The 19,360-nt window shown below is 40.8% G+C and overlaps 1 protein-coding gene across 4 annotated transcripts; it reads right to left on the bottom strand.

Annotated features, from left to right (window-relative positions):
• Positions 1-469: 469 nt before the first annotated feature.
• LOC102937397 (profilin-1) lies at positions 470-5,013 on the bottom strand. Of its 4 annotated transcripts, none has more exons than XM_043545731.1 (3): positions 4,950-5,013; positions 4,784-4,864; positions 470-1,110 (listed from the first exon to the last, which is right to left on the bottom strand). In XM_043545731.1, the coding sequence occupies exon 3, from the start codon at positions 1,078-1,080 to the stop codon at positions 661-663; it is 420 nt and encodes a 139-aa protein (XP_043401666.1). In that variant the 5' UTR covers positions 1,081-1,110; positions 4,784-4,864; positions 4,950-5,013; the 3' UTR covers positions 470-660. The 4 variants fall into 4 exon arrangements, with proteins under 4 accessions (XP_043401666.1, XP_043401667.1, XP_007054504.2 ...); XM_043545732.1 differs by having other exon boundaries at positions 4,784-4,861; positions 4,950-4,997; XM_007054442.3 differs by lacking the exon at positions 4,950-5,013 and having other exon boundaries at positions 4,784-4,943.
• Positions 5,014-19,360: the final 14,347 nt, after the last annotated feature.

The following is a 19,360-nucleotide window of genomic DNA, read 5'->3' as shown; positions in this document are numbered from 1 at the left end:
GGAAGCCCTGCATTCGCAGGCCTGTTTTGGAGCCATAGACTCTAGAAACCCCAGACAGCTGACATGGCAAGGCCGCTGTAGAGGTGTGGACCCTGGTGTTCCTGTCTGATGGGTTCAGCAAACTTTTGGACAAATTGCAGGGAGGTTCTATTAGAAGTCTGCCTGGTTCCCTTCCAGCTTGCCTCATGGGCTTCTGGAGAGTCTGGACTTCCAGTAATCCTGGGCCAGGACTGCCCAGGATTACTGGAAGTCCAGACTCTCCAGAAGCCCATGAGGCAAGCTGGAAGGGAACCAGGCAGACTTCTAATAGAACCTCCCTGCAATTTGTCCAGAAGTTTGCTGAACCCAATTCATTGTCTCAAGGTGTTTGGATCTGAGAAACCAGCCAGCTCTAGCTATTACATTTGTGACCCCACTAGTTTGGGAACACTACTCATCTCTTCCCCCTTTGTAAGAAGCCACCATAGCATTTATTTTAATTTTTTATTTTTTCCCCATTCTCATATTACACAATAGTTTTGAAAAGCCAACTGGTAAAGCAAGAGTTTGCAGCAGAAAGAGATCTATTCTTTCCTTTGTGCAAGATAAGGGTTGCAATCTTGAACATGGTCAGAGTAATCATTCTCTTCATCAGTAGAACCACAGTGGACAGCTGGAGCATCAATACCCTGCATTTCTTAAGTAGCAAGCCATCTCAAAACATTTCATGTTAACATTTCCTCCATGGATTCCTTCTTTGCCCATTAGCACAACCAAAGTTCTGGCTGTTCGGGAGATTGTAATGTTGAAAGTGGGTTCTCCTTTAATGCTCTTTGTTCTCAGATCCATGGTGAACTCTCCATCCATCAGATTGTCTCTGATCACTGAGCACTTCTGGCCTCCCAGTGTCAGTCCATTGACAAATAGCAGAGAGCGATCTTTCCCCAGTAACACATTCATCTCCACAGGAGAGATGCCCACAAAGATCTTGCCAGGGACAGCAGCCCACACAGAAGGAACATCCTTGTAACCAACAATGGCAGCATCCTGGCATGTCCCATCAGCCATCAGGTGGTCAATGTAGGATTTCCAACTGGCCATGGCTCTCAAGTGTGGGTGAAGAAGTGCAGTCTGAGAAGAAAGAAAGTGTGTCAGTTTTGCCCATGATGCTTCTTTAGAAAAAGATCCCCATGTACGGATCCCAAAGTTGTCTTTCCTTACGAAAACTTCCATAGGAAAGTAAAAATGGTCATGCTTGAAGAAGCCAGTGGTCCTTCTAGTCCAGCATCCCAGCCATCAGTCAGTACTAGCTATACTGAGGAAGAACCCTGTGGTAGACGGTCATTTATGGAATATCTTCCTTTGAACAGTTTATCCCAATGCCCTAGCCTGTGGGACCACTACCATGTATGTTATTCCTATCTCTCCCTCCCCTTACCTCACATCCAGCTTATGTGCTACTCCTGTCACTTCTTCCTCTTGAAGAGCCTTAAAGAGACTGTCTATGCCACTAAAACTCTTGTTCAGGCCCCATCTCTGTTATACTGCAGAGGAAGAGGACTGCAGCTTCCTAATTCTCCATGACAATCATGTATAGAGCCCCCTTCTAATCCATAGCAGACATCGGCCAAAACACTTTTTGCTGCCTAGTGTTCTGACCAAGTCATGCTAACCTCAACTAGCTCCCCTTTTCCATCCCCATCAAATTTGAGCTTGTCTTTGATTTCAAAGCCCTTCACAACTGTGCCCCTCCTTACGGATCATGTTGCCTCTACCCCATTCTGCAAGCTTTGAAAGCCCTTAAGCCCATTCACCTGTTCCCCCAAAAGTTTCCCAGCTCTTATTCCCCTCTTGAATGGATATAAAAACCCTACCCTTTCCTTCAAATTCCTCAAGGCCCACTTCTGATGCAACACCCATAAGAAGTTTAACAATCAATAGCTGGCAATGACAACAAATGAGCCACCAAGTGGTAGAAATAGCTACATCATGTAACCAGATGTTCACACCTTTATTTCTAGATGTGGGAGGACGGGTACCTCAAATTTTGAAACAAGGGGACGGAGGGTTTTGATGGGGGCGGGAGGGATGTTTCAAGAAAATGTCGTCTCTCTTAGGTAATTTTATTAAATATTCACTCAGTGCATCCTGTCTCAAGAGCATCTGCTCTCCAAATCAAGAGCTGCATATTTCTATTTGTGTTTGTTCAGAACCCAGCAGAGTGGGCTCTACTTAGGATCAGAGCTTTTGGAAGAGAGCCACTGCCACCACCAGGTTCTAGCCATGTTCTCTCATTTATCATACATGAGAGACACTAAACTTTCTAGCAATCTTATACTACAAGCAGTGAGTAGGTAGATGTTACCAGAAGAGTCCAGTCTATGATCCTTGAAGTTTCAAGCAGTACTGAAGGTGGGTGCTATTTAAGATTTTATACAGCAGAGAATAATTTTTCCCCCAAGGAAAAATGAGTAGAAATTAACAAGAAGTTGACAGCTGCTCCATTTAAGCAGTGGTGCTTTAATAATAAAAAAGACAGACCCCTTTAAAGTAGTTTTCCCATGGGAAGACTATTTTTAGTATGTCAGTACATTAACTCAGCAAGCTGATTAATGAATTTGAGAAGTTTCCTCAGAAACAATTTACTGTTCACAAATATGCAAGAAAAACAAAATTATAAGCAAGGTGAATTTTTACAAGACCCTATGGTTAACTGACTATTCATTTCCTTTAGATAGCATTACTACAGCTGTGCTATAAATTGAAAGATGGCCATTTGATGCCAGTTTTTTAAAAAGTGTTTCGGCCAAGTGTCTGGGCCAAATTATAACTCCTCACATTAACAGTAATTCAGAAAAAAGCAACTGTTCATGAACACAATTCTTCATGGGAAACTCAGACACATTGGCGTACCCAGGGCAGCCCTATGGAAGTTTTAGTACAAGACTAAGCTATGTGGTCTCAGGTAAGTGTTACCTTTAACTATAATAAGATTCAACCTTATTTAATTTATTAAATTAAACCTTAATTTTTTATTGAAGATATTCATTGAGTTATAACAACCCTACCAAGGAGATGTAGAGTACTGCAGCTTAATGAGGAACCATCATTAAAAAGCAGGTATGGTATTAGTGCCTTACGTGGTTTTCAGTATTACCAGTTAAAGTTTAAGCTCTATCCTGAAACTCATTCAGTTACAGGAGCCATTTCTGTCACTGTAAGAACTAAATAAAATCTTGTCAATGTCACTCCCTAGAGCTGGTGCTAGGCATAAGCAGACTAAGCAATTGCTTAGGGCCCCAAGCAGCTCAAGGCTCCCCCTCTTCCCCCCATTCATTTATTAGAACAACTTCCTTAGGTATTTGTTTGGAGAAGGGAATATTTCTGCTTGGGGCTTCCAATGGGCTAGCACCAGCTCTGTCAGTCCCATCCAACTATTTTTGATCAATAACTCCACTATTTTTGATCATCAAGTGCCCTGAACAAAGACAGTCAATCACATTAAAATAAGTTGTACAATATAGATAGATATCCAGAGACTAGCAAGACGTTAATTTGCATCTGTGGAGAGCAGAGTCAGTGTGTTGTTTTGGGTTTAAAAAAAAAACAAAACAAAAAACACAAAACAACATTAACTTCCCGGAACTGCCAGAAAGCCAAAAGAGAAAAAAAAATTCATTCTTTGCCTTACTCCTCTCATTAGTCCACCTTGGATTAGGAAATACTTCAGTGCTCTTTAGAGGGTTTCAAAGGTGAAGGACATATCCTTACCCGCTCTCTAGGGCACATGCAGGATGGGGAGAAGAGAAAAGAGGGCATATTGTGTGTAGGTACCTGTACACCCTCTGTGTGTGTAAGGCATCTCCAAAGGTCAGGGGAAGGGAAAAAACCCCTACCATACCCCACAAACAAACTTCAAGCTGGTAGCAAGAGGTTCAGGAGTCTTGGACAGTCCCTGCTGAGAATATCTTCAAGCTGCTTTTTACAGTTTTATTCTAGACATTCTCTTCTGATCATGTTACTTCAACAACCACCCTCATTCTCACTCCACCTGCCTCCCTTCCTTTCCTACCTCTTCTACCCTGCCCTATCCCTCATGTCTCCTCTCCCTTCTTATTATTTAAAATATCTATTCCTAAACTACATACACAGCCAGAACAAAGAAATAATACAGGATTTTTGTAAACTATCACTCTACTAGTATATTATTTTCCTTCCTATGCACTATCCTGTGAGCCCCCTCGTATGGCTCACTGTTTTATGTTTTAGAAACAAGCTAGACTTACAGCATGTCTCAGCCTTGCAGGCATATACCTGGGGAGTATGGTTATGTAAACTCAGCTGTTCCCATGTGGTTTCTTTATATTATTGGCCATTAACACAGGTTATCAACTGCACAGGATGTTACCAGAAACGACTTGTCTCCTTTACTACTGGTAAAACCTTAAAGGCTCAAAACATCTTCAGTCTTTTCTCAGACCCATGGAGATCTAGAAACTTACTTCTTAAAAAGTGAGAAAGCCATGATCAAATGGCCATCCCTCATAATACCATAAAACTCACAGTAAAATCAACATACAGCTTCCCTGGTATTGTACCAGTGTCTGTTTAATTGATGGCAAGGACACCCAGGACCCACAGGTAGACACCAAAAATGTGTTTTATTCTAAATAAGCTAGATCTGCAGATATTTAGAGATGTTACTATAATGAAGTGACCAACAGTTCATAAGGGAAAAAAAATTAAAGAGGACCTGATAACTTGAGAGCAGTTGGTAGCTAATGTGATTTCTGGTTTTTCTTACCTCTGCTCCTTTGCTACTAATCAGCAAACTTCCACGTTTCTTTCCCTGATGAATGGTCTTCTTTCTCACACCAGGGTCCTGCTTTAAGAAAAAGTTGTTAAACTTTATAGAAGTCTTTAAAAATAAATTTGCCACTATCCTTTTCTGCACTTGTAAGAGGTCTTACCTGCACTAACACCAGAAAGAATAAAAAAGGATAAAATGCTGCTTAAACAATACCAGAATGCAAGCCTTTTAAAGAGGCTAAGCAGCACAGGTGTTAGGAGGCAGGGTTAACAAGCAGCATATTAGGACTTGATTTGATGCCAGGGACTATTTAGGAAAGTGTATTGGTTTGTTTGTTTTTCCTTTAAGGGACAATCAGTTGGGGGGAAATCCTTATTAAAAAACAACAAACAAACAAAACAAAACAATCAAACAAAAAAAGCCCAAACAAACTAGGAATAAAAAAGAAAAGAAAAAAAACCCGAAGCTTGTACTCCTGAATGTTCATTTTACATTTGCAGAATTCACTTTATAGTTAAGGTTTGAACTGATTTTCAATCATAATTTTAGCTTTCCCTCTAAAATACACATAAAAGATCATGTTAGCCTCAGAAATTTACTAAATTTAGATGAGGGGTGGAGGTAGAATTGTTCTACCAATCTGAAGTGAACTAAATAGGTTCTTGAATTATGACAATTTGAAAACATACATGTTGAAGAGAGCTTCAACCTTTTTCTAATATTTTTTCCACTTCCTACCAATAATAAAATAAAACAAAATAATAATAAATAATAATCCATGAAAAGGGAAAGAGATAAAGCCTATTTCACTGTAGTTCTCTAATGGAGATCTAATACCCTGACCCATAACTTTATACAATTAATTCTCATTTCAGAAGTTATTAAATGTCCCAGGCAATAGCAGGCCAGGTTACTTATTTTGTTAGGGGTGGAACATTATGCAGGTATTCTTGGTGATACTATATTTAAGGTTGCATTGAAATTTGCACTTAAAGTGAAATTATAATCCCTGTGCCTGGTGTCCAGTACCAGGGGTAGCCGTGTTAGTCTGTATCCACAAAAACATCTGAAGAAGTGGTTTTTTTACCCAGGAACGTTTATGCCCAAATAAACCTGTTAGTCTTTAAAGTGCCAAGAGGACTCCTTGTTGTTTTTATAATCCCTCTGTTTCACCCTTTAATGATTTCAGGGATGTGATGGGTAAATGGGGGTGGAGAGAGAGGTCGAGCGAGTGGGGCCTGGTGGAGATAAGTGGAAAGAGGCTGAGAGAGGCTACCTAGGAGATCATGGCTGAGAAGAGGTTTCTGGGCTGGGGGGTCCAGGGTAGGGGGAGCCAGGTTACAAAGGAAGCCTATGGTTCAGGGAACCCAATGGTTTTACATTGAGAAATTGACCTTTGGAGGGCTCACTACGGTTGCATCGCTGCACTAGGTTGGAGATCAAAGGCAGCAGAACAGGAACAGCAGAGCAGCGTTCCCTTCAAAGCTGCCTAACAGGTGACGCCAAAGTATTGATACAGCAAGAAGGACAAAAGTGCATGCTGCCCCAACCACCACTATGTGTAGCCCCACGCTCCGCAACCCCTGCAACGGCCGCTGTCAAACAGAGGCGGCGTTGTTTATCCGTCCCCCCACCCCGGCCGCGCAGTGGGTGTGGCTGAGCTACACTGTATTGATATTATAGGCCTGCCGGGGCTGCTACTACCCGCCCTAACAGCTGCTTCAGGGCTTGCAGTGGACTCCTGCAGGGGGGCTGCTCTCTGGCGGTGCGGATCCGGATCCGGATCCGGAGCCCGTGTAAACTGTGCAACAGCTCGAGGCAGCAGTTGCTTGCCCCTTTCCGTGTCCCCCGCCCCGGCACAAGGGAACGGGGGAGACAGAGGTGAGCTGGGGTGGGGCGAAGGGCAGGGAGCTGGGTGAGTGGGCGCCGCTGCGCTGGGGGCAGACGGAGCAGCCTGCTGGAGGGGGAGCTGGGCAGCGGCAGGGGACAGCCTCCTGGGAGGGGAGAGCTGTGCGAAAGGTTGAGCCCATTGCTGGGAAGAGGCAGCGCTCCGGGGTGGGAGCTGGGCAGGGGCCGCACCCTGGGCGGGAGAGAGCTAAAGTAGGGCAGGGGGCAGTGCAAAGACGGAGGAGCTGTAGTGAGGCCCCTGGGTGGGGGTTGCACAGGAGCATGGGTAGGGGAAGGTGTTGAGGGAAGGGTCTTTCCCCCACGAATAAGAAGTAAAAGGGAGGAGGGCCCCCCACGTGTGTGTTTCTTGTACGTGTCAGATTGATCACAGCCATTCTACTTTATTACTCATATTCTTGCAAAGTAGCTTATTTCTAGGTCCTTGTGTTAGTAACCCGTCGGGGAGCAGCACCACTGTTTTTATTTTTTTCTTAGCTGAGGGATGCCCGCTAGGACCAAGTTTGAAACCGGCCCCTGCCCTAGGAGACTGGGCATATGATGGAGGAGCTGGCAAGAAGCTAATACCAACATGGCTGCAACTTGGCCAAGCCACAGTTTTTGGTGAGGAAATACGGAGTGCACGTGCTTTAACTTTACACACTCTGAGTAGTTCCACTCGCTTTGATAGTACTGCTCACAGCTGTAAAGTTAAGGGGTTTTGGAGGATTAAGGCCTTAATCAGAGACTAATTAGAAATGGACAATAGTATTGGAGATTAGAATATCAAAACCTGAGTTTTCTAGCATAAGGCCAGGCTGTTGGTAATCTAGATTTCTACAAGTGGTTTTTAAGATATTAAAAGGTGATAAGTGAGAAGTTCAAATGCAAGGCTTTTTTTTTTTTTTTTTTTTTTTTTGTTTTGTTTTAATCAGAATGTTAAAGGGTCTGCTTAAAATAAATCAAAGTTAAAATTTAAATCCTTATATCCACAACACTTTATTTGAGGAATGAAATGATAAATCACTTGTTTATACCTTTTGGATAAAAATCTATCCAATTTGTCAAAAATTGTTAGCAGCGTGCGTTACGAATGAAGAAAAGTGAACCTGTTCTCATGTAAATCCATGAGATGGATTTGAATTGGTTTTTAGAAATTGGTGGCTTCAGAAATGTTTGGGGTTGCTTTTTCCTTTTTTCCTTTCAAGTTCCATTTTGCAGCAATGTGTTGGTTAGTAGTGAGCTGCCCAGCCCCAGAAGCTGATTAAATATCTGGGCTGCAGAGTTCGCTTTTCTCAGGATTACTTAGCCGTGATGCCACAGTAGAGAAAATCACTTGCATTCTTGTGTTAATCTATGAAATTTCTGTTTGTCTCTTTGAATTGTGCAACATAAAGATGGGTGGATAGAAAGCTGGCTAGATTGTCGGGCTCAATGGGTAGTGATCAATGACTGGATGTCTAGTTGGCAGCCAGTATCAAGCGGAGTGCCCCAGGGGTTAGTCCTGGGGCTGGTTTTCTTCAACATCTTTATTTATGATCTGGATGACGGGATGAATTGCACCCTTAGCAAGTTTGCGGAAGACACTAAGCTGGGGGGGAGAGGTAGATACGCTGTAGGATAGGAATAGGGTCCAGAGTGACCTAGACAAATTGGAGGATTGGACCAGAAGAAATCTGATGAGGTTCAACAAGGACAAGTGCAGAGTCCTGCACTTAGGATGTAAGAATTCCATGCACCGCTACACACTGGGGACTGACTGGCTAAGCAGTAGTTCTGCAGAAATGGAACTGGGGATTACAGGGAACGAGAAGCTGGATATGAGTCAGCAGTGTGCCCTTGTTGCCAAGAAGGCTAATGGCATATAGGGCTGAATTAGTAGGAGCATTGCTAGCAGATCTAGGGAAGTGATTATTCCCCTCTATTTGGCACTGGTGAGGCCACATCTGGAGTATTGCATCCAGTTTTGGTACCCTCACTACAGAAGGGATGTGGACAAATTGGAGAGAGTCCAGCGAAGGGCAACGAAAACGACCAGAGAGCTGGGGCACATGACTTGCAAGAAGAGGCTGAGGGGACTGGGCTGGTTTAGTCTGCAGAAGAGAAGAGCGAGGGGTCATTTGATAGCAGCCTTCAACTACCTGAAGGGCGGTTCCAAAGAGGATGGAGCTCGGCTGTTCTCAGTGGTGGCAGATGACCAAACAAGAAGCAATGGTCTCAAGTTGCAGTGGGGGAGGTCTAGGTTGGATATTAGAAAACACTTTCACCAGGAGGGTAGTGAAGTACTGGAACGGGTTACCTAGGGAGGTGGTGGAATCTCCATCCTTAGAGGTTTTTAAGGCCTGACTTGACCTAACCCTGGCTGGGATGATTTGGTTGGGGTTGGTCCTGCTTTGAGCAGGGGATTGGACTAGGTGACCTCCTGAGGTGTCTTCCCACCCTAATCTTCTATGATTTTATATCACCTGCACGCTCAGTTAAGGACTTTTCTCCTTTGAGCTTATTTAGTTAAATTGAGTTTGCATAATGGAATTTTATACTTTCATTGCTTTGGAAATGAGCAGAAAAACATATTTCAGAAGCCTTATAACATGCAACCCTTTTCATTGTCTGTTACAAACAGTATCTTTGAAAGGTATAAATAGCTGAGTAAATGTCAGCTAAACATTTATATCAATTGTAAGGGATAGATCTAAATGATTTACTAATATCACAACCTGAGTAATAACAATACTTTACAGTTTAAGAGCAGCTCTCATTCAGAGATCAAAAAAAAAAAAATTGAGCAAACAATCAGTGGAAGGAAGGAAGGTCCAGATCCTCAAAGGTATTTAGGTATCTAACTCTAATTGATTTCAGGGTTTGGACTAAAGTATTTATTATGTATGTATTACAGATGTGTAAACTGGAAGGAAGAGGTGATTTGGTTGAGAATTTTATAGCCCTGATCCTGCAAACACAAATTTGCTTTAACTTTACCCATGTGAGTAGTCCCATGAAGTCAAACATACTTGATGGGTTATTCTACCCCTATCCCATTGTCACCAACTTATCAGTGGGAATGCAGTATAGAAAAGGGTGGGCCTGGAAAGTCAGGCCCCAATCCTGAATTGAGGACCCTCCAGGCACATGCCTTCATGGAACCCCAATGAAATCAGTGGGTCTTCAAGCTAATGCATCCTGTACTTCCATGCTGTCACAGTTCTCCATATAGGATCAGGAACCTAGTAGGAATCACAGCCCTGTGGAGTTTGAGACATTCCCACAGGCAGCCTCTACCTCTGTGCTCCTATTCTCTCACCAGAAACAGTGGCTTGGCCACGTTGCAATCATTTTGGTGTAGCTTCTTGTTACTACCTACACTTTATGGCTATTCTTCGAGGGCAGGGGTTCTCAAACGTTGTCACAGTTTGCCTCCCTAAGCTAAGTGAATCAGAAAAAGAGAGAGGTTATGGTGTCTCCCGGGGAAGAAATAAGAGGGAAACCCAGACAAGGACGAGGAAGGAGCAGGACAGAAGGATATGTGAGCAACAGACAGAGGAATTGGTTCTGGAGAAAGTGAAGGGGGGAAGAGAGCAGAAGAGAAGTAAAAATACTAAAACAGAATGAGAAAACAATAGAATATGTTAAAGAAAGCAAAATGGAAGTAAATTAAACTACCAGTACCTATGCAAGCTTAATTTGGCCCTCTTTTTGTATAAGTATGTATTATGTTACAGTCTTTAATTAGCTGATCATATACTACTTATTTTCCTCAGGACTAGAGCTGGCTGGAAGTTTTTTTGTTGAAATAGTTTCTCATTGAGAAACGCTGTTTATGTCAAAATTGATGTTTAGCAATGTTGATTTCAACAAAACTTAATTCAGAAAAAATGAAATACTTTAATATCAAACTATCCCTTTCAACATTTTCAGAATGTAACATCTCACTTTTTCGTTTTGAAACAACTTTTCAAAAAAAATTGGTTTTATATATACTTTTTTGAAGCTTAAAAATTAAAAATCAGAAAAAAATATTTAAATTGTATTAAAATATTTTGATCAGCCCAGAACAATTTTTTTTAATTTAATTTTTCTGGGAAATTTTGAAGTGTTTTGTTTTCGTTACATTTTGAAAAGGGAAAAGAAGTTGAAAATAAAATCCAGTTCTCACCCTACTGTAATGAGGCCCCTTTCTTTATTCGGTGCATAGAATAGACCTACTCCGGGGAGGATCAGTGTTGTCTGAAGGATCCCCTACCTTATTTGTTGCAGAAGTTGAAAGGTGTTTAATGAATGTGGCAGGATTGCAGGAAGAGAAAGGATGGTCTCATGTTATGTTAGTTGAATGCTGCCCTGGAAATTGGACTTGGCCACAGAATTGTGATGTTGGGCAAGTCGCTTAAACCAAACTTTTCACAGATAGCCATTAATTTTGTGTTCATGTTTTGGGTACACAGCCTTCCTGTGACAACAGGGCTGTTGTGGAAATAAATTAACTGATGTGTGTGAAGTATTCAAATACTATAGTGATGAGTACAATAGAAATGCCCATGAGGAAATTCTTTCTTAAGGTCAGGGTTTGAATTTTATTTAGTAAATAAGGCATGGGTCCACACAATGAACTAATGAGGAAAAAATTGGGCATCATCTGTACACTGGATTAGTCAGGGGTCCTGTAATAAAAATAGTATGTCATCATGTAATTAATGGCTGTATCATAATGCATATGCACAAAGGGGCTGAAATAAGGTTGCACATGCAAACTTAATAGTGGCATTTCCTAACTTTTCACTGCTTCCCTTTGCAACTGTAATGTTCTTTTAACATATTTCAGTGTACATAATTTACTAGGTTTAAAAAAAAAAGCGACTGAAAATATGGAAATTCCACCATGTGGCACCTTTGCTGACATCGACAAGGGTATCAGCAAGGTTAGAACCTTTAGCTCCACCACCCAGAACTCTGCCACTTGATCTAACAAAGTAACGTGGCATAGGTAGGATTTAAGTTATTTTAAGAAGATAGTGAATAGCTTTTGGGATTTTTACACCGGGTAGGCCCTATCCAGAAGGCATAGTACAGGAAAAAATGCAAAGATGCTTGTTGAAAAATTTGCAAATGGCAATCAACGTTGGCTTCATTAGAAGAGTGTTTGTAGGGATGGGCATCTTGATGGTGTATAAGTGATGAAAGATAGCTGATGAAAGATAGGCCATGAAGACCCATAAAAAGGTAAGACAGTTTGTCCTTTGTGATGATTTTCAGTAGGTAAATATGAATTGGTAACAGCAACATTCACTGAGGAAGATACCAGCCTGGCTTGATTTTACAACTCTTACTCATGACAGTAATCCATTGAATTAATGTGTGAGTAAAGACTGCAGGATCAGATCCTAGGAATCATAGTCTGAACTCCAGACCTTCCAACCTGACTTGTAGATCCATCAAGCAATATTGAATATGCATGACTATGATTTATACCAGCATCTACAGTTTACCAGCATCTACACATTGTACCCATGCGCCAGAAATGCCCCAAAACAATCAAGATGTCCCCCGATATTGCTAAACTAAACCAGGCATCCTATCGAGACAAGCTACAAAGTGCACTAGAAACCAATCTTGGTGATAACCCTGTCTCATGGGAGGAATTCAGAGATCCAGTACAAAAAACTGCAACTGATGTCCTCGGACGGAAGAAAAAGGCTCACCATGATTGGTTTGATGAAAATGATGAGGAAATCCCAGTACACTTGAAAGAAAAAAATGAGGCTTTCCAAATCTGGCAAAATGATATTCAGTCCACTCAGAGAGAGACCGATTCAAACACCTGCAAAGCAAGGCACAAAGACAACTACGCGTAATACAAGAGAAATGGTGGGAGAAGGTATCAGAAGACATTCAAATGTATTCAGAGACAAAGAAGTTCTTTGAGTCCTTGATGCTAGTCTATGGACCTTCAAAGGTGGGCACAGGTTCACTCATGATGGCTGATGGCAGGACAGTCATCAAAGACAAACATCACATGGAACAGAGATGGGCTGAACATTTTCAGCCACGTACTGAATGGACCATCCTCAATTGAAACAAGTGTTATTAATCAGATACCTCAAAAGTCTATTCAGCACCACCTTGACTTGCCCCTCTCACTTGAAGAAATAGAAAAGGCAATCAGTATGATGAGCTCAGGAAAGTCCTCGGGCAGAGATGGAATACTGGCAGAAATATATAAATCTGCAGGTCCAAAGGTGGTAACAGCACTCCAGAAGATCCTTAATGCCATCTGGGACAAAGAAGAAATGCCACAGGACTTCGGAGATGCCACAATTATTCCTTTATTTAAAAATAAAGGCAGCAAAATGGTCTGTGATATCTACTGTGGGATCTCGCTCCTATCTGTTACTGGGGAAAAATCTTTGTTCGTGTCCTCTTGAACCGTCTGATTTCATCTGTCTCAAAAGCCAAGTCCACTGAGACTCGGTGTGGATTCAGACCTGGTTGTAGCACCATAGACATGATTTTTAATATCCAGCAAATACAAGAAAAAGGTATCGAACAAAACATGGATCTGTTTAGTGTCTTCATTGATCTGACAAAAACATTTGATACAGTCAATAGAGAAGGATTATGGATGATCATCAGCAAACTTCGTTGCCCACCAAAACTGGTAAAGATCATTCGTTTATTTCATGAGGGGATGCAAGGTCAGACACTTTTTAATAGAGATCTCACTGACTCCTTTCCCATTTCAAATGGAGTCAAACAAGGCTGTATCCTTGCCCCTGTACTGTTCAACCTCTTCTTTACCCAAGTTCTCAACCATGCTATAAATGGGCTCAACAGAGGCATATACATCAGATACAGAAAGATGGCTCAGTCTTCAATCTTATAAGGCTTAAAGCAAAAACAAAAGTATTGGAACTACTCAGAGAAGCATTCTTTGCAGATGATTGTGCCCTCCTAGCGCACGCACAGGGAGATCTCCAGTGCATCATAGATCACTTCGTTGAAGCATCAAAATTGTTTGGCCTTACAATCAGCCTAGAGAAAACAGTGACATTGCAACAATAGCATATTCTATTTCAGTGGTAACCAAACACGTTCCACTGCTTGTGCAGGGAAAGCCCCTGGCGGGCCTGCTGGTTTGTTTACCTGCCGCGTCCGCAGGTTTGGCCAATCGCAGCTCCCACTGGCCGCGGTTCGCTGCTCCAGGCCAATGGGAGTTGCTGGAAGTGGCGCGGGTCGAGTGATGTACTGGCTGCCGCTTCTAGCAGCTCCCATTGGCCTGGAGCAGCGAACTGCGTCCAGTGGGAGCTGCAATTGGCCAAACCTGCATACGTGGCAGGTAAACAAACCGGCAGGCCCGCCAGGGGCTTTCCCTGCACAAGCAGTGCAACAAGTTTGGTTACCACTGAAATAGAATATGCTATTGTTTGAATAGTCTTATATTTTTCAGTGATGTTTTAAAAGTTGTAAATTTTGGAGCAGTGTGCAGCATCTGAAACTACTATGATTCCTAAAAAATGTAATTTCCAGTACTTTTCATACAAAAATGCCATTGAATGTTTAATTACATATAGTGGCTATATGCACAAAGGATGTGTTTCTGACTTACAAAAGCTAAACGTACACAAACAATAGAAAAAAGAAAAGGAGTACTTGTGGCACCTTAGAGACTAACCAATTTATTTGAGCATAAGCTTTCGTGAGTCTCTAAGGTGCCACAAGTACTCCTTTTCTTTTTGCGAATACAGACTAACACGGCTGTTACTCTGAAACCAAACAATAGAAAGAAGCTCAACACCTGAGGGAATGTGAAATCTCGCAAGCTTGAACCTTCCATTATAAAGTTCCTTTAGTATTCAATGAAAGAAAATAAATGATTTACTCATCAGTATTCTCATATTCCCTCTCCCACCAAATTCTGTTATGAAATTGTGCCTCTTCAAAAGAGATCAGTAAAATTGTTTGACTACTGAACATTATCATCATCATTATCAAGCAAGAATCCTACTCATTTTCTTACTTACATAAGAATCCTTATCTTTAACTTTCCTGTAACCCATGAATTGATCTGGGAAACCCAAATCGAATAGTTGTACCTGACCTGTCTTCCTCTCTTATGTTCATTTTGCCATGAGAGGGAGGTTGACTTTCGTGACTGGCCTGGACTTCCGTGGTCATGGAGGAGTTGGCACTGAAATTCACATAGCCCATCTGTATTGTAGCAAGGGTTAAAATTAGCTATCACTGGGAGAAGGAACCATTCTTGATGGTGTCCTGAAGTACTGCCCATCCACTAGCTTGCAGAGGGATTTTTTTTTTTTTTTCCCTGTGTGAACATAAACAGAGCTTTTATGCAGTTTTGTGTGGTAGTTACTATTGAGGCCTCAAGATCATTCAAACTGATATTCAACTCACTCAGGGTTAAACTGATAACCAGATTTGGGTTGGAAAGAAACCCACATAGACTAAAGTATATTTTTCCCTGCCTTTCCTTGGAGCAACCTTCTGATAATTTTTGGAGTACAAAATGTTGAAGACTTTGTGCACAGGAGAGGGGCACAAATTTGCAGACAGGCTGGTGGCAGTCCTGAGTAGAAATGTTATGCAGGTAGGTACACAGGTAGTTATACATTTTCCTTTCATGGTGCAATTGAGCTGTTAATCCCAGTGTGTTTATTATTGTCAGAACTTGACACATGGCAATCTCTAGCAGTAGAAGCTGAATGTCAGGAGGGATTGTCTGTTTGTCCAGAAGCTAGTACAATGCTCAACTCTCTGGGCAAAATAAATCATCCATCATCATGATCAACACAGACTGGATAATAAAAAAGATGATTTCCTATAATTTTATAATAGTAAGTGATTCTATGTTTAGTTTCTCAGATTGGTCCTTATTTGACAAGGCACTTAAGCACATTCATAACTTCAAGCACAGGGATAGTCTTATTAACTCTAATAGTACTGTTCATATGCTTAAAGTTGTATGCTTAACTACTTTACTGTAAAAAGGCTTCAATCTGACAAGGTAAAAAGAATTACAATTCTTGTTCTCCGAGAAGTTTCCTCCATGACTACTTGCTTTCAACTACTTTGCCAGCGAATCTTTCTCTTGTTAAGCATTCAAAAAAGTATTGCTTTTATGATTTATGCAAAACTGGTACAACTTTTGAATAGTCATGGTGGGAGGTGTCTGCTGATCAGTCAAATTATTCAGATGAAAATCAAGTAGTTGATTCGATTTTTTTTTTTTCCCCCCCCCCCAGAACTGAATGAAATTTATTTTTATTCAGTTGATTTTTGCATTGAAACTCTGATCTGGAATGTGGCATGTTTCTCTTTCTTGGTGAATAACCTGATGCAATGATTTTGAATTTAACTGTCAAAAATAGGTGCGACTTAGTTTTCTACTGATATTTGTTTTTAAATGTTTTAATTTAGCAAGCAATACTGTTGTATTTACTTGTGTCAGTAGGGTCCTAATTTTGTCGTATTTTCACTTAATAATTTGGTGACTAGAAAAGAAATGTTGACTTATTTCCTTATTGATATTCGTGTGTGTTAATTAAATAAAAAACTCTCCAGATCATATAATTTTATGGGAGCTCCACCTTCATTTTGTAGGCCTCTGTTGTTGGTTTTTGTTTTTGTTTTGTTTTGTTCTCCATTCGCATCCAATTGAACTGAAATTTGATTAAAAATACAGTTTCACCTTAGTGTGTGTTAAAAGTCTTATAGGCTGAAATAAAATTATTGTAGTTGTCCTATGTAATAGGTACTAATTACTTCAGGTTTGTAAGGGCTTTGACCCTGATTTAAAGCCATTGACTGTCAGTGGGAATCTTTCAATGATTCTCATGGACTTTGGATCAGGCCTTTGGAAACAAGTTTATTTTATTTATTGTTTTAATTATTGACTTGGCAATTCATAGAATATACATGTCAGAGGTTTTTTTAGTCACAGTAATTGATTTTTAACACTTTGAAATTATAAATAAAATCATTGAAAATTCCATTAAAAACACACTCACAAACCGATGAAGCAAATAGGTAAGTATTATCAGCCCGATTTTTTTTTATTTATTTATTTTTTATTTTATTTATTTTTTTTTTTTTTAGGGAACAGACTCACAGAGCCTCAGATCATTTTCTCCTGTGGGAAGAAAATCATTCATCACAGAGTGTGTATGTCTACATTTGGACCTGGGGGTGTGATTGCCAGCTCGAAAAGACATACTTGTGCTAACTCAGATTGATCTAGCAATCTAAAAACAGAGTGTAGCTATGGCAGCACAAGTGGCAGGAGGGGCTAGTCCCCCAATTGCTTGTCAGAGACACTGGGTACATAGTGCTAAATTGGCCACTGCTTTCTTCTTATATACTCTTAAGAGGTGATTTCTTAGGCCACAATCTTGCGCGCACACACAGAATTCTTGTTTTCCCTAGTGGTTTCTCAAATAACCACCATAATAATACAATAAGCTGGATAAATTCTCTAACGTCAAGCAGTGCTTCGTCCGCAATTTTCAGTAACTACGAATGGATTTCAAAAACACTAAAGATAGAATGTGGAAGAGTTTTACATGCTTTCTAATTCTTGCATGTGGAACACCTGGTTGTAGAGAACTGGTAAGGAATGCTAAATCAGTGGGAGTTCTGAGTGATGAGGAACTTCAAGACTTTTGCTACAGGAAGAACTTGATTGCATGTTGCATATTTATTAGCACTGCTGAAAATTAAATTCTAAGATGCACATTGGATAGGCAGAATGTAAAAAACAAATCATTTTATTTGTGAGCAATAAAGTTATTGTTGTCTCATCCTACAGCTGTATTCAGTGTGCTGTTTCTTCATGAGTTGGAGAACACAGTATACATAATGATTTTCTGCCTGTTAAACAAAGTGAGGAGTAGATTACATTATGTCAACACTTCCCTTGGGGTTTACATCTTTGCTCATATTATAATATAGAGGATCTGATTGTGGATTGATCTGAAAACAGAAGATATTTTCTTTTACATTTTGATTGACCTATAGTATTCTGTCAGGGTAAGCAGAGTTACCATTTTTTTCCTTTTGAAGCTTCTCACTGTCCTCTCGACATGTTCATCAGCAGAGAACACAGTGAAGAATCGCTAGCACGGTGAAAAGAGAGTGAACAATCCACAAATACAAAGGATAGTACTGAGGAGAGGGGAAAGGGACAAGGTCAGCTCTGTGTGGCCCGAAAGCTTGTCTCTCTGACCAACAGAAGTTGGTCCAATAAAAGATTTTACCTCACCCACCTTGTCCGTCTAATATCCTGGGACTGACATGGCTACAACTACACTGCCTACAGAGAGGAAAGTGGCAGAAGGTCATTGCAGAGAGGATTGGAGGAGCTGGAGAAAAGCATGAATTAAGGAAAAGTGATAGAGAAGGCACAAAGGGTAAAAACTCGCCTACAGACAGTACTTCTAGATGGTTGATCCAACTCTTCTTGAGTCAGGGGGAGCCTTTCCATTTTCTTTATCAGCTGATCTCCTAAAGATCTCCGGGCACTCCTGCTTACAATGCAAGGGTAGCTAAAGGAAGAATCCTCCCCCCACAACTTTGAAGTAGGGTGTGGGAAAACTGGTTAGCTGGGATATGCCACTACTGCATTCCATAGTGATAGCAATGACAACAGTATGTTTTGCCAACCCAAAACCATGGTTTTGTAGCCAATGGGCAGTAAATATATTCATTTCACAGACCCACTGACCACACCTTCACCACAATTATGTTCGCCCTCAAATATTTCCCTACACACTTTCCACAGAAACAGCCTTAATTCCTGACTGCTTCCTATGTAGCATAAGCAGAATTGTCTTGGGTTGGATTGTCTGTGTCTGTAAGATTTCATCCTCAATTACTATTGAAATAGTACATTGCTATAAATTTTTAAGGCTAGAGCTGACCTTATGTGATTTCTAAATTATGTCATGAAGGCCTTTGTGACCAGAAACTTTGTAACTTTAGCCTTTGGAATATCATTGTGGGTGCCATTAATTTAATTTTGCTATGTAAATTTATGGGCACAGTTACCTACAGGCCCTGGTGCCTTCCCTTCCTTGGAAGGTGTCAGTGTAATCTGCATAATTCAAGACCACTTTTATGTAATTTTCCATATTACTGTGCAGCCTGAAAATTCTACAGTATGTGCTGCTCTGATGTTCTGACAAATGTATTGTATCTGTGCATTCAACTAAAAAGAAAATTGCTCCTAAAGAATCCTACACTGGGAAACTTGTTCTCGCAAATAGAGGTCTTATGTAGACTGAGAATCAGGGTCCTTTTATTCCATTAAAATGATAAGGAAAATTATTGAAAGTTAAATTACACAGTGCATATGGATAATTAAGTACAACTGAAGCCTTGTTTGTACGTACATTGTACTTGCACTGGTCCTGTATGGATACCAGCACAAGTATTGGGTGTGCAGGGTGAGACTTTCTTATACTGATAATTCTTTGATGAAAATATTGCCAGCCACTCACTCACTCACACACATTACAAGATGGGATGAAGATCATGAGGCTCTTAAAAAAAAAAAAAGTTGGATTCTTTCTGTTTGCCTTTTGGTTATTGAGGATTGAAAGGTCACATTTTCAAGCTTTTCTCTGCAACCATGAGGGCTAGCAACCTTTTTCTTTTCAATGTGATTGTGAGAATCTGAGTTTT

This window comes from Chelonia mydas, chromosome 4 (assembly GCF_015237465.2).
Source record: "Chelonia mydas isolate rCheMyd1 chromosome 4, rCheMyd1.pri.v2, whole genome shotgun sequence".
Classification (NCBI taxonomy): Eukaryota; Metazoa; Chordata; order Testudines; family Cheloniidae; genus Chelonia; species Chelonia mydas.
This window is presented reverse-complemented; position numbering and strand designations above follow the sequence as displayed.

Bases quoted from the DNA above. Each gene is read 5' to 3' on its own strand.
- LOC102937397 (XM_043545731.1), bottom strand. From the start codon at position 1,080: ATGGCCAGTTGGAAATCCTACATTGACCACCTGATGGCTGATGGGACA.